Raw genomic sequence first — 27,256 nt, 5'->3', positions numbered from 1 at the left:
AGAGGATCCATAGAAGTCGTAACCGGGTCAGCAGAAGAAGTGTCAACGTCTGAAGTCGTGACTGCTGAAGCTGCCAGTTGCGTCGACTGTGGAAGCAGGGACTCCTCTCGTGCTCCTCCCCCTAAAGGTGCTGTCTGAGGTACAATGGGGAGGGCGACTGACTGGACTGCCGAAGGAGACTCCTGGAAGAGTGAAGTCGTTGGCAGTGGTGAGAAGAGTGGACGACCGGCAGACCCAAGTAGTGCGGACATCGAGAACGTGGTCTCCGGTGTCGCTGAGGTAGCTGGAGCTGCAGTAGGGGCTGGAGCTGGAGTGACTGCAAGCTGAGGTACTCCAACACCCTGAAGGCCTGGCTGTCCTGGCTGCTGCGGGACGAGTCCGGTGTGAGTGTATAGCTGAGTAATCATCCCGAACATCGCCATCATGCCCTGCTGCATCTGCTGGAACTGAGCGTCTGTTCTCTGTGAAACTCTGTCAATGAGCCCGACAAAGCGCTCCTCCGCTGCAGCACGCTCTCGGGCGGCCTCCCTCTGTATCGCTGCAAGCTGAGCCTCATGGGCTCTCCTGGCCTCCTCCTGAGCGATCCGATCCTCTCTCTGTTGAGTAACAAGCTGCTGAAGAAGAGAGGTGAGCTCGGACGGCTGAGTCACCTGGGACTCTGTAACAGTGGCAGGTGCTGGTGACTCTGGAGCTGGCTCTCTAGACCCCCTGCCTCGTGGTCGTGACTAGCTGGGGCTGCTGCAGGAAAGTACTCGACGTCCTCGGAGGAGCCATTAGATTCATCAAACTCCACATCACATGTTTCTTCAACTAACCCGGAGGTTTGATTGAATACTCTATATGCTTTGGAGTTTGATGTATAACCAAGAAAGAAACCTTTATCACATCTACTCTCGAACTTACCGAGCCTTTTCTTCTTATAGATGAAGCATTTGCAACCAAAGACTCGAAAGTAGGATATATTTGGTTTCTTCCCGGTGATGAGCTCATATGGAGTTTTCTTGAGGAGTCGGTGGGGATACACTCGGTTGGATGCATGACACGCCGTATTGATTACTTCTGCCCAAAACTTCTCGGACGTGCCATAATCATCCAACATTTATCTTGCTAGAGTGATGAGTGTCTTGTTCTTTCTTTCCACCACTCCATTTTGTTGAGGCGTGTAGGTGGCGGAGAACTCATGCTTGATGCCTTCTTCATCGCACCATTCTTCAATCTTCATATTCTTGAACTCGGTGCCGTTGTCACTCCGAATCTTCACAATTGGGGAGTTGTACTCCCTTTGAGCTCTTCTTGCAAATGTCTTGAAGATTTCCGGAGTTTCACCCTTATTGCCTAGAAACATGACCCAAGTGTAACGTGAAAAATCATCAACGATTACTAGGCAATAGAGGTTACCACCAATGCTCTTGTATGTAGTTGGACCAAAGAGATCCATGTGTAGTAGCTCGAGCGGCTTGGAGGTAGACAACATTGTCTTGATGGGATGATGTGTTGCAACTTGCTTCCCGGTTTGACATGCTTTACATAGCTTGTTCTTGTCAAAAGTGACGTCCTTCAAGCCGGTGATCATCCCTCTCTTGTGGGCTTTCTTGAGGTTGCTCATGCCAATATGAGCAATTCTTCTATGCCAAAGCCACCCAAGAGACGACTTGGTGAAGAGGCATGTCATGGAGCTTGTTTGCTTTGAAGAGAAATCCACCAAGTAAATGTTGCCATGCCTAAACCCTGTGAATACTATTGACTTGTCTTCTTCAAGAGTTACTACAACACCATTCTTGTCAAAGGTACACGTTAGTCCAAGATCACATAATTGAGCAATAGAAATAAGATTAAAACTAAGTGCTTCTACAAACAAGACATTAGAAATAGATAAATCTTTAGAGATAGCTATTTTACCCAAACCTAAGACTTTCCCCCTTGAGTTATCACTATAGGTGACATGTTCATGATCGCCGGGGTCTTCAAGAGAGGTGAACATGCTATCATTGCCGGTCATGTGTTGAGAGCAACCGCTATCAAGTACCCAATGTTTTCCACCGGCTTTGTAGTTCACCTACACACATGAGAATTCACTTTTGAGTTTTAGGAACCCAAACAAGTTTTGGGCCTTGCACATGTGTGACAAGAGATTTTGGGACCCAAAGTTGCTTGGGGAGCTTCTTCTTTGACTCCTTAGCAATTTTGCCAATGAATTTGGCCTTCACCTTGCCCTTCACTTTACTCAAGAGAAAATGGTTATTTTGAAACATTGATGAGTAATTCTTTGGTAAAGTGGGAAGATGACGTGATGGTAAGGTGCACTCCCTAGTGTGGTGCCCGGTGACTTGGCAATGTTGGTAATATGAACCAACTTCCTTGATGAAGCTAGTCTTGATCTCCGGAGAAGGAGTAGTGCCTTGATTTGGCTCCGGAAATAAACCAAGACCTCTCTTGCCATAGTCACAAGCATTGTTGAAGAGAATTTCCTTGTGGATGTATTCTCCTCTTGAGAGCTTCTCCACACTACTCTTGAGGTTTGCCACTTGATCCATCAATTCCTTTTCCCTAGAAGGAGCAAGCTCGGACACAATATTAGTGGCATTTGCATTAATGAGTAGGTCATCACATGAAGTAGAAGCATTGACCTTTTCAATGGTTTCATTGACAAAGTTCTCAAGACTTGGGTCAATTGCTTCATAGGCAAATTCAAGTTCTTGATACTTGTGAGCCAACTCCCTATGCTCTTGTTTAAGCTTTTTGTGGCTCTCTTCAACTTGCTTAGCAAGTACAATTGACTCATTGTGCTTTTTGAGCAAGTCATTGTACTTGCCAAGCAAATCGGAGTGGTCAAGTTCTAACTTGGCATGAGTGCTCTCAAGAATCTTGACTTTGCCCTTTTCCCTCTTGATAACGGATGTATACTCATTAATGAGGTTAGTAAACTCATAAGGGTCAAGCTCTTCATCACTATCATTGTCACTATCCACCTCACGTACCTTTGTTTTACCTTTTTGCCATGAGGCACATGGGAGGTGGAGGTAGCGATGATTCTTCATTGGTGAGGGCGATGGTGACGATATCTTCTTCCTCATCACTTGACTCTTCGCTTGATGAGACATCGGTCACCCACTCTTGTTTTTCTACCAAGAAGCTTCTCTTGGTGTTGCCCTTTTTCTTCGGGAAGAGCTTGGTGAAGTTGTCATGGCTCTTCTTCTTCCCAAAATTCTTATTTTTGTTCTTCTTGAATGAAATCCAAATATTCTTGAGATATAAGATGAAAACCACTTATTTGAACTTCTAGGAACCTGAGTGACCATAGTGTGCATCCATTTTTGATTGACCATGTCCATGCTCAAGTTACTTGGCCTTAACCCCTCTTAATAGTGCGATCACTACAAAACTATAAAACCTATACTAACCTAAGTGTCCTTCTCAACCTTATGACACTTAGGACTAGAAAGATCCTTAGTCTTGACATATAATTGAGTTGAATACCGAGATCGTCTTTTTGAATAATGAAATTGAGGGGCCTCTTTTGACATATGACCAAATGAGCGATAATGATCTATTAAGCTGCACAAACTCATTAGTCACAATAATGGTTGTCATTAATCACCGAAACATACCTTGAGGGCCTAGATGCTTACAGTGACGCGGCGAACCACCCATCTTGGCCATAGCTCTATGCGGTGAAGCCTAATGATTCAAATGAGCAATGAGGCTCTGATACCAATTGTAAGGATCGATGGACCAAGAGGGGGGTGAATTGAGCCTTTTTCAAATTTCTAAAATAAATTGAAGCAACCTTAACCTATGGAATAATAGTAAGGCTCAATTCACCAACCGGCTAACTAAGCAAACTACACAAGCTATAAAGAATACAACAAGATATGAAACTAAGCTAGGTAGAGCTTAGTTATGATCTCTAAGGTCAAGCACATGAATAATTGCATGAAAGTAAGTGCTTTAAAGTAAAGAGTGGGCAAGAGACAACCGGATTTTTTCCCGTGGTGTCGATGTGTTGGCACACACCCCTAATCCACATTGTGACACTCACTAAGAGTCTTGTCACCTCCCATGTCACCGAGACGAGGGCGCTCACTAAGAGTCTCCGTTCACCATCCCGTCGTGGTGGAGCTCAAGCCACGTACAAACTTCTTCGGGCTCCCACAATCAACTTGGCAAGCTCCGGAAAAACACCTCAATCACCAAGATCGCCTAGGTGCTGCCAATCACCAAGAGTAACAAGCTAGGGCCTTCACTTGAGTAAGAACTGATCACCAAGAACGGATGCACACAAGCTTCTCTCTACTCAAGTCATTAGTCTTGCTTCTTGAATGATTGAATGATCAAATGTGTGGAATATGAAGCTCAAGGTGGCTCTCAACAATAGTATGAGTGTACGAATGTTGCCTGGTGTCAAGAGAGAGCAAAATGACCCATTGGAGGGGTATATATAGGCAGCTCACACGAATAGAGCCGTTGGAGAAAAGCTGCCAGAAAAGTACTTAACGCCGGTTAATCCGACGGTTCTCCAAAAGTCATCGTCGGTTTAACCGATGAATGTAAACTGCCCATTTGGAAAACTAGCCGTTACAACTTGGGCCAATTAACAGACGTATCATCGGTTTAACCGGTGAGTGTAGTTGTCCACTGATCAACTGAAAAACCAACTCTCTGGACAACTGCACCGACGCTAACTCAAGTTTAACCGGTGAGTGTAATCTTAGAAGTCCCTGGAAAGACAAACGTTCTGGTCAATTGCACCGACGTTAATTTCAAACATTGTCAGTTTAACCGGTGTATATAACCTTGAAACACCCTGGAAAACCAACGTTCTGGACAACTGCACCGATGTTAATTTCAAATATCATCGGTTTAACCGGTGTATGTACTTATCCAGACTCTGCTAACTGCGTTTAACCGACGTATAGAAAAATGGAATCGTCGGTTAAACCGGTGTATAGATTTTTTTTCTGATTTTGTCTTTTCTGATTTGAGTCTTGAATGAAATCCAAATATTCTTGAGATATAAGTTGAAAACCACTCATTTGAACTTCTAGGAACTTGAGTGACCATAGTGTGCATCCATTTTTGATTGACCATGTCCATGCTCAAGTTATTTGGCCTTAACCCCTCTTAATAGTGCGACCTCTACAAAAACTATAAAACCTATACTAATCTAAGTGTCCTTCTCAACCTTGCGACACTTAGGACTACAAAGATCCTTAGTCTTGTTATATATTTGAGTTGAATACCGAGATCGCCTTTTTGAATAATGAAATTGAGGGGCCTCTTTAACATATGACCAAATGAGCGATAATGTTTCATTAAGCTGCACAAACTCATTAGTCACAATAATGGTTGTCATTAATCACCAAAACATACCTAGAGGGCCTAGATGCTTACATTAGGTCGATGTAATCTCCAAGTATATGTTATCCTGATTCGATATGTAGTTCTTCGAGTTGGCTATGCATATCTAAGAAAAACTGCTGGAGGGTATCTTTTCCTAATGTTGACAGTTTATTATGGAAAGGGAGACTGCTCGAGATGATTTGAAGAACTAAAGAGATCAGACTTAGAGAGCCCAATCTGCAACAATATTTGTTGAATAGAAAATGACATGAACAAGAAGCAACGTGTCAATGTTTGATGAAAAAACAAAAGAGGAATAAAAGCAACAAGAAGGCTAAAGAAAAGAGAAATAAAAGCAACAAGAAGCATCGTGCAACATTATGTAAAAGTTTTATGTGGATATTAATGATTCTGAAAAATATCATTTGTATTTTTTTAACGAACCAGGCAACAGAGCTGTTGATTATATTAAAAAAAAGGAACAACACCCAAATTGGGCACAACAAACAAACAAAAAAGGCACACCACCGATTGGATTTGGACATCAACACGACCATACAAGTATACAACTCATCTCAAGCTCTACTCTATAAAACCACCACTCTACGCAATGATGGGAGCAAAACTGAAGCACTACCACAGCACCCACCCACAAACCCACACTCTTGAAGTTGTTGAAAACCTCGGGCGTGACCACGCGTCAATAGAAATCAAAGGAGGCAGACATCCACACACTGAGAAGGCCACCGCCATGCGGGACCCTTCGCCGCAATGCCGCTGCAACATCACACTCCACCCGATGGGTGAAAAACACCAGATCCGGGCCACTCGCAGGCAGCCTCGCAGTCGCCACCATGACAACACAATGCGCGGGGGCCTCACCACTTTCCGCCGTTGGACTCCACCTCTCTCTCGTCGCCTCGAGGAAAACACTATGGACGGGGCCCTCGCCACGCCCGCCACAGTACACCACACTCTAGATCCGTTTCTTAAGTCGCCGTCGAGGTGGAGAGCAAACATACCTCGCTCTCTAAGATCTCTATCAAACAACCAAGCCTTCGCCGCAAGCCGACTTCACCTCTTTTCTTCACCCTCACACCTAGCGGCCACCACCAAAGTAGCGATCCAAGGAAGTCGCTTGCACCATCTTCCGACATTGTACTGCACCGAGTGGCCCAGCCAAGCTGAGCAACCCGCCACAGTCCGCTGCAAGCCTAGTCGTTCCACAATGCCGTTGCCGCAAACGACGTCCTCCGACGCAGTCCCACATCGCACTGACCGTCGCCAAGCAAAGCCACCCGTCACGGTCCGCTGCAAGCAACCAACCAGCAACCATGCGCCAACCCCTAGCTGCCGCCAAGACCCCGATCGCCTTCACACGGGCTCGGAATTATCGACACTGGCTGAAGCCGCCATGGACAATGGGTCGGCAATGCCACAAACCGAGCTGGGTCTCTAGAGACGACGCCTCCAAAGAGGGCACGACCCCAAAGGCGTCGCCGTTGCTTTTCCAGGAACTAGACAAGGTTTTCACCCAGAGAACCCCGTGCAGTCGGGTCGAAGCTCCAAAATGAGGCCCCAACAGGAAAAACGACGTACAGGGACGCCGCCGTCATTCCACCAGCAAGAACGCCGGCAAGGGCTTTCGCCCAGAGCATCCAACCCCCATGCTACACGCGGACAGCGCGACATTTTGGCACCACAACCACGACAGCCTTCTGAGGAGCCACCACCGCCGCCGCGCCCACACGCACCATGCCGCCGTAGCTCCATCTCCGCTTTGCACACTGCCACCGTGCTACGAGGAGCGAGCGGGCGTGGAGCCGAAGAGTGCCGCCCACACACGCATGGCTGCTGCACAACCCAGCCCTTATCGCGGCCATGGCAAGAGCGTCGGTCGCAAGGAGTCGAGCCGCAGTGCCGCTCCGGCCGATGCACACCTCCCCTTCGCTGCTTGTGCCACCCGTCCCACACCATGGGCACAGTCGTTGCAGCCACCGCCATGCTCCTCGCAGCGGCCACGGCCACGCTGTAGCCTCCCACCTCACCAGCCTACTCCCGTCCCTCAGCAAGCCATCCCAGGGGAGCACCGCGGCCGCACCTCGCGACCCCTGCAGCAGCCCCCAACGACCACGAGGACGAAGGGCGAGGGAGGCCGCGGCATGCAGTGGCGGAGCTCGCCGGGAAATTTAGGTAGGGCAGAATATGGACAATATTTTTTTAATGATATCTCTATGTCTAATATATGATTATATGTGATAACAACATAGACATTTGCATCAAATTTTAACAAAATAGATGATTATGTGATAATATAACAAGAAAATATTAGAATGTACCTCGCCCACGTCCATACCTGCGGCCTGCGGCCAACGTTAGCATCGCTTATCTGCTCATTGACACCACCATCCCCCTACCCCGACCTGGACCCGTCCTCCTCCATGCGCTCATCTACATATACAGGCTGGCGCAGCGGCATAGCCACAGCGGGCTAGCAGTGGCTTGCAGCAGTTGCAGCTTAGGGCGCGGGTGCCCTTTGGTTTGCGACTAGGAGCTAGGGCTAGTGGCGGCGTGCTATGGCCAGCAGCGACGTCAACGCGAGGCAGACAACGGTGGTTCACGCTGCGGCTCGCTAAATTATTTTCAAAATTATTTCATCGTTGAGCTCAATTAACCCTAATCCCCTCCCAGAATTTCCGCTGTCCTGACATCCGATTTCAATCGTCGTTCCATCTTTCCTTTTTCGTCGCCCGTACCCTCCCTCTTTTTCCTCGCCACCGTCTCATCCCGCGCCGCTCGGCTGCCTGTCGGCCACGCGCGACTGCTCGCCGCGATCGGCGCCGGCGCATCTCTCTCCCTTTCTCTCTTTCTTTCTCTCTCTCTCCCTTTCTCTCTTTCTTTCTCTCTCTCCCTTTCTTTTCTTTTTCCTTTTCCCTTTTTCTTTCCTTTTTTCGTCCTCCTCCCTTCCTTCTCTCTCCCCTTCCTCCCTCCCTTCTCTACCGTGCACCGCGCACCCCGCCTAGCCCGGCCATGCCCGCACGCCGCTCCTGCACGCGCGCCCCACCCCAGACGACCCCACGCACGGCCCGCGCACACACACACGTGCACGAGCACCGCTGCCGCCGCCCTCTGCCCTCGCCGCGCAAGCCGCCGCTACGCGCACGCACTCGCCGCTCCGCTCGGCGCCGCCCGCATGCACGCGCACCGCGTGGCCGCGCCGCTGGCTGGCCGCCCCGGTCCCGCTCGCCTCTGCTCCCGGCCCCGCCCACCCACGCCAAGCAGCGCGCCCACGTGCGTTCGCCGCGCCGCCCGTCGCCTAGCGACAGCGCCGCCACGCGCTCTGCCCGCACGCCAGCGCACGCCACCGCTGCCACCTCCCTGTGCTCGCCACTGCTGCCCGAGACGTCCCGTCCCCGCTACGCGCCACCACACCCCACTGCTCGCCTCGACGCTCGAGCAGCGCAGCGCTGAGCCAGCCCCGAACGCCATTAATGGCGCCCGCGAGGCTCGCCAGCCGCCACCACCGCCTCACCCTCTCCACCGCCTTCCCTGGTCTATAAGAGGCCCCTCGCGTCACTCATCACCGCCACAAACCACCTCCACCATTGCGCAGCTCTCCCCAAGCCCCCGAGCGCCGCCGCCGCAAGCTGCTCTGCTCGCCTCCGCCGTCCACCGTGGGTGAGCCTCTATAGGCTGCTCCTGCTCAAGGAGGGCAGGGGATGGGAACCCCCTCGGCCTCCTCTCCGCGTTGCCCTTAGCCCTGGCCGCCGCCAAGCCCTGCAGCGTCGCCGTCGCGCCGGCCAGAGCCGGTCGCCGCCCTCCGCCTTTGCGCCGCCTCTCCAGGCCACCACCACCCGAATCGAGAGGTGGAATCACTTCTCCTCGTCACCCTCTCTCTCTTTCCCCTCCTCCAGGCCGCCGCCGTGCCCTGGGACGCCGGAATCGGCCACCGCCAGCGCCCCAGACCCCCTTCTCTGTTTCACGTTAGAGGAACGGGAGGGAGATTGAAGAAGGGCTATTTTGCCCGAAACTCCCTTCCCTTTCCTCTATTCTATAAAGAGCCCTTCCACTCTTTTACCTTTTTGCAAATGAATCCCTGCCCTTTATTATATTCACAAATAAACCCTTCCACCATAAAAGCACAATTTCAATTATACCCCTACACTTTTCCAGAGTGGCCCCGATGTTTTCAAAAATTACAACCGAGCTCTTGCCCCTCAAAAATATTTATAAAAAGGACCTTGAACCCCCGCTCGATCCCTAAACCTCTCTGTAACCCATCATTTCCTGTGCCAAACGATCTCAGATCGACTTGAAACTTTACCACGCCTCCCATAACATAGTTTTGTCCATGCCATTAGGAAACCGCCCAAAAATATTACTTCTATCTCCATATCTTAATTGTTTCCGATTCGAGCTCAACGATAAAGCTTTTATTTCTTTTTCTTGATTGTGTGCTTGTTTGTATACGTCGTAGATCACGGTGTGAACGAAGGAGATCCCGTCGATGAGTAGTACTGCGAGCAAGCGAACGAGGACCAGTTCCGTGACCCCGAGCCCGTAGTACTGTACTTCGACCAGGACCTCCCGGAAGGCTTTGAAGACGGCAAGTTCAATCCCATCCTTTGATGCATGCTTTTGTCCTAGTTTTTATAAACATAACCTATTGGCCTGTTTTATAAAATTGCATATGTTTTGCCTGCTGAAAACACGGTTGGATAGCCACCTCTTGATTTGTTATAACCATTCCTTGACCACCTAGATTAATGTCTGAATGCGTTGTTTGGACGTTAATCACTGCTAGAATGCTTAGGACCTTATATACAATACAACTTGTTTTATAAAGAAAATGTGTGTGTGTGTGTGTGGGAAGGGAGAAAAGTGAAATTTTCGAAAGATGAGTTTAGACAGGATGGATGGCATTTCTGTGTGATTTGCCGGTTGGTGTGCTCGTGCCTGTGTGGCAGAGCAAGGATGGGAGATATCCATCTTTTCACAATTAAGGACCGAGTTGGTGTGTCATCTCACCTAACTCCACTATCGTGCAAACCACTCGACCGTTGAATGGGCAACGGCTTAGCATAAACCCCACTAGTTAGTCTGATAGCCATCAGGAGAGCTGAGAGCAACGGGTGATCAAGGAGAAGGGATTAGCTCTGTGTGACTTATGCCCCGGTTAAAACCTCTGTGATAGGTCAATGACCCCTTGGTGGATCCCGTGATGGCTAGTCAGGTCTAGCTAAGGTGGGTAATGGCTTTGTTGGGATCTGCACCGACACTACGGTGATCGAGTTGTGGTACCACACTTGTGGGTAAAGTTGCACACCTCTGCAGAGTTAAAATCTATTCGAATAGTCGTGCCCACGGTACTGGGCGAGTTACAGTGTGGTCACGCAACTAGTGTTTACTCTGGGAAGGGATGGGTTGGCGTGAGTTGTTTAGGGAAAAGTGTCCGGCAGTTGTGCCGTGTGCTACGGCGGATGAGGAGTCCGGTAGCAGCTTAGAACTTGGATCCTATGTGGGTCAACACTACATGTTACTCGGTGCAAGAAAAACTTATTTTGAAAATCCTTTCTTTCAAATAAACCCCTGCATAAAATATTGCTTTCTGCAAATTAAACCCTAGCCTTATCCTTGATTTACCCTGTGCATCATATTCTGTTTATACCCTCTCCGTGGGTGTGGTTGGACTTGCTGGGTACGTTTGTACTCACCCCATTCTTAATTTTTACAGAGGAGGATCCGGACTTCGTTCCTGAAGACGTTGAGTAGGGTTTCTGTCCTGCACACAGCCTTGCCTATAGTTAGGGTCACCCGCAGGAAGTTCCGCATGGCGCAAGACTTTGATGACCCCCTCTTCGTAGTTAATGTAGTCGTGTGGGTTTTAGTTGTAATCCTCGTAATAGTGGCGCTTCACTGCCCATTACCGCGTAGAGTTGTACGGTGATGAACCATCTGAGGTAATAAATGTGTCATCAGCCTCCTGGGACTGATGTTGGTATCACATTTAAGTCTTCTCTTATGAGGGGACGCTTCAGGGAACCTAGAGAACAGGTTTCTGCTTTCTATGTTTGATAGGGTGCCGCGAGAGCATCACTCAGAGATGCTAGAGGGGAGGAAGAGCAGAGGAGTACTAGGCGCTCTCCCGTGAGAGCATCACTCAGAGATGCCAGAGAGGAGGAAGAGCAGAGGAGTACTAGGCGCTCTCCATCGGCGGTAGGTGGGGCAGCTGCCCCATCGTGCCGTATGGGGAGCTCCGCCTCTGGCGGCATTTAGATTCGGTATTTGGGGCACCGGATATAGTCCCCGGGATGCCGGATCCATTGCCTCCAGCCCAGCGCCGGCGCGACGTTGGTGGTCTGCTCTGGGCCGCCGCCATCTCCCCAAGTCGACGCATTGCGGAAGAGGCCCCGCTGCCGCCGCCATCTTAGCGCCGTCCAAACTTCCGGTGCCCCGCTCCGGCGGCGGCAAGGTGGAGAGGAGCCGGGAGGGGGGTGACGACGGCGGGGGCAGGGGTGTCGCCCGTGTCGCCCCCTCAAGAGGAGACGACGCGGGGGCGGGGCGCTTCTCCATAGAATTATAAATTTATACTTTTATCATTTGTATTGTTCATGTTTTATGTATTGATGTGAATTTCTTTTACTGTATGTTGCACCGAACGTGTATGAATCTAGTTGAAATATAAATATTTAAAGTGCGAAACGGGGTGATCAAATCAGATTGCAGCAACGACGCAACGAGAAAAACCTGCGTTGTCGTGGCCCATCCACCACCCCGGCCCCATGGTAGCTTGCCAAGAGGCGAAAAGAGTAAGGATGGATTCGGATCGGATACGGATACGGATGAAATCAGATCTGGATGTCACCTTTTACCACATTTTAATCCGGATACGAATGCGAATGCGGATCTCATTGGATACGAATACAAAACGGATAGTTTGAATCCGGATTCGGATCCGGATACCTTCTCGATTTGAAACATAGAGTTATCATGAGTATCAGTTTATTTTGTCAACAATTTTATAGTAAATCAAAATCATTATACAAGTAGTGAGTAAAGGATTAGAAGATAGCTAATAGAAAAAGAATATAATTATCTATGCATAGATTTTATATTAAATATATAATACTAATTATAAATGTAAAATAAATAAATATTTAAATACTTAATAATTAAGATATATAAAAAAGATTTTATTATTAAATAAATAATTAATTTGACTCGTATTAAATAATTTTAATCATGAAATAAATATATTAAATAGTTAAAGTTAATTTTTATATCATTACTAATTTTAATAAATATATTATTAGTTATCTAGCTTTCTAAGTAATTTAAATAGTGTACATCATCAAGTAATTAGGTATAAAGATAAGTTTAACATTATCTCACTAGTCACTTTTTCTTTGTGGATACGGACGGATACGGATGTGATCGGATATTTCTGGAATACGAAAATGAAATCGGATAGAGAAAAATTCTTAAAATCGGATTCGGATGCATCCATATGACATCCATATTAAAATCGAATACGAATATGAATATTCATAGTTATATTTTAAATGAATACGAATACGAATAATTCAGATGTTCAGACGTCCGTAGAAAAGGGCACACAGCTCTTGCGTTTTTTTGACCCCGAGGCCAACGAAACTGCAGGCTGCCGCGCTGCCCGCGAGCATCCTCGTAGGAGTATTTTATTTGGGCACGGCGCACCCCGTCGTCCCATGCCCTTGACCCCCGCTGGCGGCTGCCCCTCGGCGATCTCAAGAGGCCGTGTCGCCTCTCTTCCTCCGTCCTTCGATACGCCCGATAAAACCCCAGGACGCGCCCCCTTCTCCAGCTGGTCATCCCAATTCCCATCCTCTCCACCCCCGGCTTCGTAGCCCAATCCATGGCGCTCTCCTGCATGAGGTGCCCCGCGGGCGCCGCCGCCCGACGCGCCGCGGCGCCGCCGCCGTCCCCGACGGCCGCCGTCTCCTTCGCCAGATGCGGCTTCGGGAGGTCAACCGCCGCCGCCGCCGGAAGTTGGCGCATCCACGCCGTCGCTCCGCAGGGAGGTGTGTGTGTCCCCTTTTATATGCTCGCTTAGTTCGTTCTGCTCCTGTGTGTTTTAATTTTGTTCGGTTAGAAATGGATGCTTTCCTGAATTCGGCTAGTAGCCTGGTACCATGCTGCGGTTGGGTGAAATCGAGACGCAGCCAAGTTGGCACCATAGCATCCGATGCGCTTGTCGCTGCGTCCGAGATGCTCGAGCATAAATCTGGGCCTCGCATTATAACAGCTTCGTGCTGTTTTTTATCTGTTGAAACTGAGCCCAGACCAAATAAGTTGCAGTACAGACTGCTTGCATGATGAAAGGGCAGTGTTGAGGAAGATTGTCCCAGCTCATAATGCCAGTGGACACGGATGATATATCATTGTTCTGTTTTTCTGCATGGAAGTTGTTTCGTATTTGCACTTTGTCTTTCAAAATTTCAGATCAAAAGTGATAATGTCCTTTTATTATTCAGTTGGTGCTGTTTCTTCTTCAGTCTGTGCAATTTCATGTTCGCAACCTCTGCATCACTCTGTGCCCTATCAAGTTTGCAACCACTATTCCATTTGGCACCTCCCAGAGTAGAAATTTAGTTGCTGGGAACACTGAACAGCAACAACAAAACCTTGTATTTGGGGTACGCTTCAGATGAAACCCAACAAGAGCCACAATTAGAAGGATAGAAATTTAAAAGGTAGTAGTAATTGTAAAAGGTGTCCTGTGTCATGGTTTGGGCACTTTGATTACTAAAAACACAGTTCCTTTTTAATTCGTCGAAAATGTTCAGTGCATAGTGAATGTTTCATATGACGATGCCTTTTGATATACAAATATACAACATTTCATCTGACAAACCTTAATCATTAGTGAAAGCTCCGATGGATCCCAATGTGAAGAATGCAGTCACACCTACTAGCCCTCCAAAGGTGGAAAACGGCTCCCCTTCAGAAATCACTCTAGATGAATTTGAAGACTTGAGTGATCTATCCAAGAATGACGATTCTACTGTTAGCATCACTGTAGTTGGCGCATCTGGTGACCTTGCCAAGAAGAAGATATTTCCTGCTCTTTTTGCTCTCTACTATGAAGATTGCCTTCCCAAGGCATGTGTACATACCTCCATTTATGATTGCATTTGCACCTACTCTTGTTAAATCTAAATTACAGTATTTTGTCCTCTAGCATTTCACCATCTTTGGCTATGCACGGAGCAAGATGACAGATGCTGAACTGAGGAACATGGTCAGCAAAACACTGACTTGCAGAATAGATAAAAGGTAATAGAGAGGATTTGTTATCTTAACTTATGACTATTCTTTAGCAAAAAAACAAAAGTTTTTCTTTTTAAATGTGAAAATGCACTTCCTCAGTGGTTCCCAAACTGTGTTGTCTCTTTTAGGGAAAACTGTAATGAGAAAATGGATGAATTCCTCAAAAGATGCTTCTATCATTCAGGCCAATATGATTCAGAAGAGCATTTCATAGATCTGGACAAGAAGTTAAAGCAACATGAGGTTTCTGCATTTTTCTCTTTAAGTCAATTTGAGAATGCACCATTGATTTATTTGTAGCCACTTGTCCTGCTTCTAATTATTTGGATGCATTTTTCATTGAATTAGGCATGCTTATTTGTTGATCATCCTTGTTCTTTTACATTTCATTTTCTGATGGTGTCTTATTCTCTCAAAATTGTTAGATAATCACCATGCTCTAGCTTGCTCTCTTTCTTTATAGTAGTAGTAGCTCTACCTCTTTGACCTGCCGTGGCTTGCCACTTGATTTTGGGCGGCAAAGACTAGTGAGCATAGTTGCAGCTGCTAGTAGCAGCATGGCAGCAGTAGCAAGTAGTAGCAGCAGCAGTAGCAAGTAGTGTTAGAAGCTGCAAAGCACTGTAAGGCCATACCTTGTAAATGACTCACCTTGACTTGGTTGTGTATAAAAGAGAGAGTAGCTGCAGCTCAGTGGTTTAAGCAGCTCCACTGCCGTGTGTGCTCTTCCTGAGCTTCTTCTTCCTCTCCCCTTCTTCTTCTCCACCTGCAAGAGTGAGTGAGTGTGGTGAGGGAGTGCCAACAAGTGGTATTCAGAGCTTGAGTGTTCGAGCTTGGTGGCCATGACTTCCCTGGATCGTGAGCGTGGGCGCGGGCGTTCCCCGGAGCGGCGTGGTCGGCAGACGACGTACGTCGTGAAGAAGACGGTGCGGGAAGCCGGCAACGCGCAGTATCCCATGCTCACCCGCACGAACTACGCCGAGTGGGTGGTGCTGATGAAGGTGATGCTCAAGGCAAGGCGCCTGTGGGCGGCGGTGACAACGGGCACCACCGACGAAGAAGACGATCAGTCGGCCATGGAGGCCATCCTCAAGTCGGTGCCAACAGAGTACGTCGTCCCGCTTGGCGCCAAGGACTCCGCAAAGGAGGCCTGGGAGAGTTTGGAGACGATGCGGCTGGGAGGCGACCGCGTGCGCAAGGCGAAGGCGCAGCAGCTCAGGCGGGAGTACGAGGCAATCGCGTTCCGCGATGGAGAGGCCATCGAGGACTTCGCGCTGCGGCTCACCTCACTGGTGAGCCAGCTAGCGCAGGTCGGCGTCGCCATCGGCGAGGAGGAGGCGGTGGCGAAGTATCTCCGCGCCGTGCCGCCGCGATTCGCGCAGATTGCGCTCTCGATTGAGACGCTGCTCGACATGAGCACGCTCACAATCGAGGAGGTGACCGGGCGGCTCAAGGCGGTTGAAGATCGCGCGGAGGCAACCGCCCGCACGACCGCCGGCGGCCAGCTACTGCTCACGGAGGAGCAGTGGGCGGCGCGCCTGCGCGAGAGGAAGCAGGGGGAGGGCTCCTCTGTTTCGCGCGGCAGGCGGCGCGGCAAACCGCGGCGGAAGGCTGAGGGGACCGACAAGGACGGCGGCAATCGCGCCGCCGACAAGGATCGGTGCCACAATTGCGGCAAAATCGGGCACTGGGCCCGAAATTGCAAGGAGCCAAGGCGCCAGGAGAGGGCGCATCTCGCCCAGGATGACGAGGAAGAGCCTGCGCTGCTCATGGCGCAGGTCTGCGCCATCAACACCGAGGCAGAGGACCGCGGCGGGCACGTCGAGCTCGACGAACCGCGCGCGCGGGTCAACCTCGGGCGGGCGGAAGAGGAGGCGGAGGAGCAGTGGTACCTCGACACCGGCGCGAGCAACCACATGACCGGCAACCGCGCGGCCTTCTCCGAGCTCGACACCGAAGTCGTCGGCACCGTGAAGTTCGGGGACAACTCCGGCGTTGGCATTCAGGGGCGCGGCACGGTCGTGTTCCAGTGCAAGGACGGCGAGCACAAGGCGCTCACGAACGTGTACTTCATCCCCAAGCTCCGGAGCAACATCATCAGCATTGGCCAGCTCGACGAGCGAGGCTGCCAGGTGCTGATTGACGGAGGCGTGCTCCGGATCAGAGATCGCGAGCGGAAGCTACTCGCCAAGGTCGCGCGGAGCAAGAACCGCCTCTACACCCTGGCGCTGCGCATTGCGCGCCCGGTGTGCTTGGCGGCACGCTGCGACGACGACGCATGGCGCTGGCACGCGCGCTACGGCCACCTGAGCTTTGACGCTCTGGCCAGGATGGCGAGGCGAGGCATGGTGAGAGGGCTGCCGCTGATCGAGCACGCGGGCGAGCTCTGCGACAGCTGCCTCGCTGGGAAGCAGAGGAGGCTGCCTTTCCCCAAGAAGGCGAGCTACCGCGCCGGCGACATCCTCGAGCTCGTCCACGGCGACCTCTGCGGGCCAATCACGCCAGCAACGCACGGCGGGCGGCGCTACTTCCTGCTTCTGGTGGACGACTGCAGCCGCTACATGTGGCTGCACCTCTTGTCAAGCAAGGATGAGGCGCCGGCGGCGATCAAGGAGTTCCAGGCGCGGGTGGAGACAGAATCGGGGAAGAAGCTGCGCGTGCTGCGGACGGATCGCGGCGGCGAGTTCACTTCGATCGAGTTCGGGCTCTACTGCGCCGGACAAGGCGTGGAACGCCATCTCACGGCGCCGTACTCGCCGCAGCAGAACGGCGTCGTGGAAAGGAGGAACCAGACGGTCGTCGGCATGGCGAGGAGCATGCTCAAGGCCAAGAGGATGCCGCCGGCGTTCTGGGGCGAGGCGGTGAGCACGGCGGTGTTCATTCTGAACCGCGCGCCCACCAAGAGCTTGGACGGCATGACGCCGTTCGAAGCATGGCACGGGAGGAAGCCGGACGTGTCCTTCCTCAGGACATTCGGCTGCATCGGGCATGTGAAGAAGACGAAGCCAAACCTCCCCAAGTTGGAGGATCGGAGCAGCCCGATGGTGTTCCTGGGTTACGAGCGCGGTAGCAAGGCGTACCGGCTCTACGATCCGCAGGCACGGCGCGTGGTGGTGTCCCGCGACGTGGTTTTTGATGAGGCGGCGTGTTGGAGTTGGGAGGAGGAGCAAGGTGATGGGGAAGCAGTGCGCGGAGCCTGGAGGGACTTCATCATCGAGCACGTGGAGGTCCAGGACGGGGAGGACGCCGACGGGGAAGCAGCGGCGAGCCCAGGAGTTGGCTCCCCTGCTTCAGGTGCGGCGGCAACGAGCCCAGGCGGCGGCTCCCCTGCTCCAGCCTCCCCTGTTTCGGAAACAGGGGAAGCGGAACCGGCTCCGCATTTGCCTGCGGGGTCGCCGGCCACACCTGCGGCACCATCACCAGGCTCAGCATCGCCGATCCACTACGTCACGCCTCCTCCGAGCGCCTCCTCGAACGTCGATGCGGAGTACTCCGGTGAGCCGCTCCGGTTCCGCGCGGTGGATGATCTCGTCGGTGATTCCAGTCCACCAGGGCAGGCGGCCCGGGTGCTGGACGATCTCGAGCTGCACCTGGGCAGCGCAGAGGAGCCACCGAGCTTCGCCGCAGCAGAGCAGGAGGCTTGCTGGCGGGTGGCGATGCTGGAGGAGATGGCGGCGGTGGAGGAGAACCACACGTGGGAACTTGTGGACCCGCCGATCGGATGCCGGCCGATCGGATTGAAGTGGGTGTTCAAGGTGAAGAAGAACGAGCGCGGCGAGGTGGTGCGGCACAAGGCGCGGCTCGTGGCCAAAGGATTCGTGCAGCGCGAGGGCATCGACTTCGAAGAAGTCTTTGCGCCGGTGGCGCGCATGGAGTCTGTGCGCCTACTACTGGCGCTGGCGGCGTCAAGGAGCTGGGAGGTCCATCATCTGGACGTGAAATCGGCGTTCCTCAACGGGGAACTCGCTGAGGATGTGTACGTGCAGCAGCCGCCGGGATTTGTCGTCGCCGGCAAGGAGCACAGGGTGCTCCGCCTGCGCAAGGCCTTGTACGGGCTGCGTCAGGCGCCGCGCGCATGGAACATCAAGCTCGACGCCAGCCTCACCACGCTCGGCTACACCAAGTGCGCCACCGAGCACGCCCTCTACACGCACCGGTCGAAGGGCGGACTGGTAATCGTCGGCGTGTACGTCGACGACCTCATCGTCACCGGCACAGAGCAGCGTGACATCGATGCGTTCAAGAAGAAGATGAAGGCGATGTTCCGCATGTCTGACCTCGGCCTGCTCACCTACTATCTCGGGATCGAGGTGGAGCAGGGGAGGGACTCCATCACGCTCCGCCAGAGCTCCTACGCCGAGAAGCTGCTGGAGCGGAGCGGGATGGGCGAGTGCAGGGCGTGCCAGACGCCCATGGAGGAGAAGATCAAGCTGTCAAAGGACAGCACTGCCCCCTTGGTGGACGCCACGAGCTACCGGAGCATCGTCGGCGGGCTACGCTACCTCACACACACGCGGCCGGACATTGGGTTCGCCGTGGGGTACATAAGCCGGTTCATGGCGGAACCGCGGGAGGATCACCTCGCCGCGGTCAAGCATCTGCTCCGCTATGTGGCGGGGACGCGCGGCTACGGGCTCATCTACCCAAGGAGGAGCAGGGGAGAGCTGGAGCTGATCGGTTTCAGCGACAGCGACATGGCGGGCGACGTTGATGGACGGCGGAGCATGACTGGCGTGCTCTTCTTCCTTGGAGCGTGCCCGATCTCCTGGCAATCGACGAAGCAGAAGGTCGTCGCGCTAAGCACTTGCGAGGCAGAGTACGTTGCGGCGGCGACGGCATGTTGCCAGGGAGTTTGGCTGGGGAGGCTGCTGGCAGAGCTCACCGGAGAAGACGCTCGGGCACCCGTCCTGATGGTGGACAACCAGTCCGCCATTGCCCTTGCCAAGAACCCCGTCCACCACGACCGGAGCAAGCACATCGACACCAAGTTCCACTACATCCGTGACTGCGTCGATGGTGGACAGATCAAGCTCGAGCATGTCGAGACTGCTCGACAGCTCGGTGACATCCTCACCAAGCCACTTGGGCGCGTTCGACTCACAGAGTTGAGGACCAAGATTGGAGTTGAGGAAATCAAGTAAGAGCAATGCGATTAGGGGAAGATTTGTTAGATAATCACCATGCTCTAGCTTGCTCTCTTTCTTTATAGTAGTAGTAGCTCTACCTCTTTGACCTGCCGTGGCTTGCCACTTGATTTTGGGCGGCAAAGACTAGTGAGCATAGTTGCAGCTGCTAGTAGCAGCATGGCAGCAGTAGCAAGTAGTAGCAGCAGCAGTAGCAAGTAGTGTTAGAAGCTGCAAAGCACTGTAAGGCCATACCTTGTAAATGACTCACCTTGACTTGGTTGTGTATAAAAGAGAGAGTAGCTGCAGCTCAGTGGTTTAAGCAGCTCCACTGCCGTGTGTGCTCTTCCTGAGCTTCTTCTTCCTCTCCCCTTCTTCTTCTCCACCTGCAAGAGTGAGTGAGTGTGGTGAGGGAGTGCCAACAAAAATGGTGTTTCCAGAACATGTGGTTTCTCATCTGTTTCCGTGTCACCTGAAATATAGCATCTTCATTGTGCATGTGCATTCCTTGAGGGAATGTCTGTACCAGTAAGGCACATAGAATTTACCAAGCATGGTGGTAAAATCCTGTCTGTTAAAGAAGCTAATGCAAAACAAACTTCTATACTTTAAAATCCACTCATATCGAAAAAGAGGTAAAAGAGTATGTCTATCTGGTAAACTTGAAAACTTTTGGCATATAGAATTTACAGAGAATGATTGAAAACTCTTTCTTTTAGAAAAGCTGATGCCAGATAAATTTTTATGTTTTGAAATCTTAAAAAAAATATAATTATCTGTGATCTGATCAAATCCCTGTTTTGCTGCTGCAGGGTTCCAGAGTTTCTAACCGCCTTTTCTACTTGTCAATACCTCCTAATATATTCTTGGATGTTGTAAAATGTGCAAGCAAATCAACGTCTTCGGTGAATGGTTGGACAAGGGTAATTGTTGAGAAGCCCTTTGGCCGTGACTCAGAGTCTTCTGCTGCATTAACAAGAGGTCTGAAGCAGTACCTTGTAGAGGACCAAATTTTCAGGTGATACAAGCATCTACCAGAATTTGTAATCATTTCTGGTATTGATAACTTAAATATTTTATTCTGATTCTAATACTCTTCAAAATGTCAAAGCAGTGTAACAAATGAAAACAAAAGAGGGAATGCAGACATTATATATATAGTAATTGATTGTGAAAAGCTTATGAATTTTATGGTCCTTCTTACAGAATTGACCATTACTTGGGAAAGGAACTGGTGGAGAATTTATCTGTCCTTCGCTTCTCAAATCTTGTTTTTGAGCCTCTCTGGTCAAGGCAGTATATAAGAAATGTGCAACTTATATTCTCAGAAGACTTTGGTACTGAAGGACGTGGAGGGTACGATTTTGAGTGTTATTTAATTTTACTGAGTTGCATAAGATTTTATCTTATTTTATTGTTTCACTTGCAGATACTTTGATAGCTACGGTATTATTCGAGACATAATGCAGAATCATCTCCTTCAGATACTAGCCTTGTTTGCAATGGAAACTCCTATTAGTTTGGAAGCAGAGGATATACGAAATGAGAAGGTCTGTGCCATGCTCCAACAACAACTGTAGGCATGGAGTATTACATAATTATATTACTTACGGAATGCAGTTCTGAATTTAAAATGGCTGTTATGACCATGCAAATACAGAGTTAGCTAGGCAGGCAGGGATTCTTTATTTCTTCCTTTCAAAATCACTTTGACCGTGGTTCTTACGGCATTAAGGAGACATGTGGTGACCGACCCCTCTCACAATTCCTAGGTGCATAAGGCATGCGGCTAGCCGACGCAATAGACATATCCTAAACATACTATGATAATGGAATAAGTAGCACATAAATAAGTAGTGCACAAGGCAAAAGCAACATGCATAAATCTAAATCTCTCAACTCTCAGCTCTCAGTATCAATCATCAAACTCATCTTCGTCTTGCTCTTCATCCTCAGCATTATTGTTGGCATCCAAGTATTCTCCCATCATTTCTTTTGCTCAGAGCTGACCTTTGAACATAGAAGCACATATCCATAGCCACCAGCTAGATGTTTCTTAAACCTTTTAATTCCTCCTGCAATCCTCTTATTGCACAGCTTACATGTCATCTTATCTTGCTTCTTAGGCCTTCCCAATAGCCATACTCCCGGCCTTGTATCTTTTGAGTTTGCTGGTCTTCGTTTTGGATCAGTCTTGGGATTGTACTCGGCTGCCACAGAATTCTCCATTGTTGTTGCCTTGTTGGCTGCGGTGCACAAAGAACAAGAGCACACGATTTTATAATTGCAGAGCAGAACAGAACACTAGAGCAGAGCAAGTAGGAGAGGAGAGGGAAGACCGGGAGAGAAAATAGCTACCTAGGCACAGAGCAGAGCAAATTGAGAGTCGGGCGTGAAGCATTAAAGCTGAGGCATGAGGATTCTGGTAGAGAGGCAAAGATGAGGGAATAGGGGAGAGGAACGGACTGGTGGAGAGGTGCGGAACGGCGGGGTCACAGACCAGCGTAGATGCATGGGGCCGCGGACATGCACTCGCGAAGAAGGGCTGGAGGTGGGGCCATGGACCAATGGACGCACAGTCGCAGACAGGAGCAGGGTGCTGGGGCCACATCCTTCAGGATGCCCAGGTGACACCTTGTGCCTAAGGCGGACATCATAAGCAATCTGGCAAGGCGATGCAGATGCCCAGGACCCCAAGCATGCCTGGTCGACGCGTTACGAACCATGCTTTTGATTATAATTCAAGCAGACTACATTGATCTTATTGTCTATGTTATGCATGTGTTTATCATGCATGTGCATGCTTAAATCAACATTCAAGGGTCATGTGACATGAGTTCTGTACTGACTGCCAGGTTAAAGTTCTGCGTTCCATGAAGCCATTGCAATTGGAAGATGTGGTAATAGGACAATATAAAAGCCACACAAAAGGTGGTACTACTTACCCTGGATATACTGATGATAAGACAGTGCCCAAGGATAGTGTGACTCCGACATTTGCTGCTGCTGCCCTTTTCATAAATAACGCTAGATGGGATGGAGTTCCCTTTCTTATGAAAGCTGGGAAAGCTTTGCATACAAAACGGTATGTCATGTATTTGCCTGAACAGATTATGCCTAAATATTCTATTTACTTGGTAATGCAGGTTCTTTTTATGTAAATCTGTAACCAAAGCACATCTGACTTAATTTGAGATTAAAAAAAGGCATGTTGGGTCATATTTCTTAATTTAATCTTTCTATTCACAACACAAAACAGCTTGTTCACAAATCTCTTCTTTTTGCATGTCAAAAGGAAAAATAAAACTTTATATTTTGATATTTTGCATAGCAAAGAGTTACATGGAAATTGAACAAATTGCAGAGCTGAGATTAGGGTACAGTTCCATCATGTTCCTGGAAATCTCTACAAGGGGAGTTTTGGCACAGATCTTGATAGGGCCACAAATGAGCTTGTGATTCATGTGCAACCGGATGAAGCTATTTACCTAAAGATTAACAACAAGATTCCTGGTCTTGGCATGCGACTAGATAGGAGTAACTTGAAGCTCCATTATGCAGCAAGGTAAGATCACTTTTACAGCAATTTATGTCTGTACACCACAATTTTTATTTTTGGTATACCCAAATATTTCTATATTCACACTATGGCGCAATTGTTATATTTGGCGCTTGCTTTTTGTTTGTTTCTGTTTATTTTTTAGGCTGAACTACTACTGAAGTATAGTTATTTTCCTTGGATTTTATTTCAGTAGTCACTCCACTTTTGGTATTCCCAGGTTGCTCCTTGATTTAATTTGGAATATATTTTGGTGATGCTTCAGATTTTTTATGAACTCTTTTGTGGTATATGAATAATATTTAGCTATCAGTAATGTTTATGCTATGCATGTCCACCCCTTAAAACTGTCAGTTCTTCCTGAAACTGTGTCAAGTAGAATGTGATTAAAATTAATTCAGCATATTATGCTGTCACGGACGTGAGAGGAAAAGGAATTGGTAGGAGGCACGCGATGAAGTTTGTATTCAAAGGAAGTGGCCGGACGTGGCCCTGGACCTCGACGGCGCGCCGGAGCAATGGTTGACGCTCTCGGCGCACCAATGAGGCAGGGGCGCAGTCCAGATAGGGATACAATCTTCTTGCCTCTAAACCCTATCAGGTCATGACTTATATAATGCCAAGCCTGAGAACATCTTGTTGACCAAGCTAACAAAACAAATCTGCTAACCAACCAAATCTTAACAACCAAAGAGTCAAAGACTAACAAGGACTCTAACTACCCTGGACTTTCTTTGTGCGGCATTGGTACTGCAAACCGACCATGACATATGCCCTTTTAGCGCAAGCCTTTTTTATTGGTTGGTTCTATAATTCACTGTCATGACAATGCTGCCTGAAGCATTATAGAAAAATTGTGTCAGCTGATTGAGACTACTCCATTGAGTTGATCTTTTCAATCAAAGAACAGTTTGGTTGGAAAAAAAAATCTTGTACCTTGTCTGTACTCTACCAATATTTCCCTTACGTCCTCTTTGTGTCTTAGTGGTAGCAAAATTAAGATATGTGCCAATTGTGGCCAAATTTACAATTTAAATTAGTGTGTTGGTTTCCCATTCGTCCTTATGACGAACAATTCGCAGCGGTAGTGGCACAGCAGAAGCAAGGTGTCCAGGGTCTTCCTCCATGGCGCAACAGGACTACAGGAGCAGTTGCCGAGCAGAACTTAGTGAGGGCTGAGGGGCTGCACAGCTTGCCGGGGAAACCAGCGCGGCTGCGCGCCTCGGCGCCTGCGCGATGGCTGTGGCGCTGGCTGCCGTCGCCCGTCTGCCTGGCTGGAGGGGCGGAGGACCAGGGCGGAGGTCGGATGTGGGCAGGCGGCAGCGCTGTGGTGGCCAGGGACGGCCGACGGGCGGGATGAGGGCACGAGGGGGTGGGAGTCAGGGAGACAGGTAATCATGACTGGGGCGGAGGGATAGGGGTCTGGGAGTTAGGGTTTCAGCGGATTGGGCTGGGCTGGCTACAAATTTTGGTTTTAGCCTTAGGCTTGATTCGGCTCACGAGCCAGCTCCTGAAACTGGTTCAATCCAGTTTTCATCCAGCGTTCCATGAGTTTTCATCCAGCTTGCCATGAGTTTTCATCCAGCATGCAGTCCATGGTTCCTAAAACTGGTTCAATCATTTTCCCTTCTCGTATGCTGTGGTCAGACATTTGTTTTCTTATTTCTGCGGTGGTTTTGATTTTTTTTCCCGGCGCTTTGTTTTTCTTCAAAATTTCCAATTATGCTTGGCAAATCTATTAGAAACCATCTAATATTTGTTTGTGTGACACATGTAAATTGTCGGCGTATTAGGGGGTACATTGGACGGTCCTTCTCAAAAAACTAGTAGGGCCTTACTCTGGTTTATAAGGTCTCACGTGGTTTCCTACTTTCCCCAAGCTTGCTGCAGACATGATATATTTTGCTTATGAATTCATCAATCCATGCTTATGTTCGTCACTCCTTGTCTAAAATGATTACTTTCTTGTCACACTATTCTTAAGTTACCTATTAAGTGTTTTACGACATGTTTTAGGTACTCAAAGGAGATACCGGATGCTTATGAGAGGCTCTTGCTTGACGCCATTGAAGGAGAGCGCAGGCTTTTCATCCGCTCAGATGAGTTGGATGCTGCATGGTCGCTGTTCACACCCCTTTTGAAGGAGTTGGAAGAGAAACGGATTGCTCCAGAGCTCTACCCTTATGGAAGCCGTGGACCTGTCGGCGCCCACTATCTTGCTGCAAAGTATAATGTCAGATGGGGTGACTTGAACGCGGAGCACTACAAGGCATGAAATAAATATGATCCTCTTTATGATATTTTTGCTTCCATTTCTGTCATATTGCACACCCAGGTACTGGGATAGGTACAAGAGAAAACAGATGAGAATAAGGCAGGCAGTTCACAAGGTTTGGAGGCATGTATCCGTTATATAGAATAGCTTTGTTGGCATAATTACCAGCTGTCAAAAGTATCTGGTTTCTCACAAGGAACAACTGAAGATCTGCTAAGTTGATCTCATATTATTCAGTAGTCATTGATGAAGCTGGCAGTCATACTGGCGGTCTGGCGCCACTTATCTAAACTGATAGTGAAAGATATCCTTGAACTGTTGCTGCAGGACTGGTGCTGCCGCCATTACATAGATTCTTTAGCATCCCATCTATACATCACATGTGACTAGATGCGAGATACTTTCTTTTTGAAGTAACCCGTGAAGACTATTGAGTACCGGGTCAAAACACCAACCGACGCTAAAATGTGACATTTAGTATTGGTTGGTGTTACCGACCGGTACTAAATCTGACAAATGTTATATTCTATGCGCACTCTAGCCCTTCTGTCATAAAGGCACAAGATTGGGTTCCGAGGTTGAAGATTCAAGCGGCGGATTCTTCTGGAATTCATTGCTCAACAACTAGATTGTACTTAGGTTGCCAACACTAAGATTATCAACGCTCAGATAGGTAGAATTTGTCTAAGAACAATCTGGAATTCATTGCTCAACAACTAGATTGTACTTAGGTTGCCAACACTAAGATTATCAACGCTCAGATAGGTAGAATTTGTCTAAGAACAATCTGATCCTGTTTATCTCTTGGCACGACTCCTTCATGAGTTGTGCCATGACGCTTGGCGCGACAAGCTGAGGCAGAATTTGCCTACGGACAATCATGCCGAGCTACTCGGCGTGACTCAACCACGTTGGTCGCGCCGAAGCATGTGGCGTGATCTTTTAGAGAGTCGCGCCATGAGTCGTGGCGTGATAAAAAAAGTTGCTTCTTGAAAATTTAGATCAATATGCATGTTATTATTAAAATATTAGATTAAAAAGGATTAAAATAAAATAAAAAAATTGGCATCGAGCGCGGATTGGCGTCTGGAGAAAGCGCGCGTATAGTCGACGAGGACCAGCTTGGCGGGCCGACGGACGGTTATACTCGCCTCGCTGAGTCGCCGATGTTCCGGGCTTCTCGACAGATGCTGGGCCTCTTGAAGTTGGGCTGGTGTTTGAATTCTTTGAGCAGAGACTTTTACAACGTGTTTTGGTTTGGGCAGCGACCATATCCAGCTCGAGTTGTCGTCCAATGGTTCGGAGAGGAACGTGTTGGTGGTCGATGTGATGGATGCAAATATTATTGTTTCCTTTTATAAATTTGGTCAAAATTAATCAAATTTAATTTAGAATAAACCTAGTACGACATGTAAATAAGAGCAGAGGGAGTAAACACCATGATAAATTAAGCTCAGATAGATGTTCCGATCTTCTCTTGCAAACAAAACTAGCTCTGATGGCTACATGAAGGAGCAAATATTATTACATAATTCTTTTTCCTTGATATTTCTAATCTAGCCCTCGTCGGCATAAATGCCGTCGTCTGATCTTGCTACCGTGGTCGGGTTGAAGTAATGGTACATCTCTATAGTAGCAATGCTTGCCGCTAGA

At 49.2% G+C, this 27,256-nt stretch overlaps 1 protein-coding gene across 1 annotated transcript; it reads left to right on the top strand.

The window, feature by feature from the left end:
• The first annotated feature begins 12,975 nt into the window (after window positions 1-12,975).
• LOC120707478 (glucose-6-phosphate 1-dehydrogenase 2, chloroplastic-like) lies at window positions 12,976-25,929 on the top strand. The gene is made up of 10 exons (XM_039992385.1): window positions 12,976-13,400; window positions 14,246-14,481; window positions 14,561-14,655; window positions 14,778-14,892; window positions 20,582-20,787; window positions 20,976-21,125; window positions 21,199-21,319; window positions 22,625-22,854; window positions 23,134-23,334; window positions 25,345-25,929. The coding sequence occupies exons 1-10, from the start codon at window positions 13,235-13,237 to the stop codon at window positions 25,601-25,603; spliced, it is 1,779 nt and encodes a 592-aa protein (XP_039848319.1). The 5' UTR covers window positions 12,976-13,234; the 3' UTR covers window positions 25,604-25,929.
• Window positions 25,930-27,256: the final 1,327 nt, after the last annotated feature.

This window comes from Panicum virgatum, chromosome 5K, assembly GCF_016808335.1.
Source record: "Panicum virgatum strain AP13 chromosome 5K, P.virgatum_v5, whole genome shotgun sequence".
Taxonomy (NCBI): Eukaryota; Viridiplantae; Streptophyta; class Magnoliopsida; order Poales; family Poaceae; genus Panicum; species Panicum virgatum.
The sequence above is the reverse complement of the archived record's forward strand: the minus strand, read 5'-3'. Positions and strand labels throughout refer to the sequence as shown.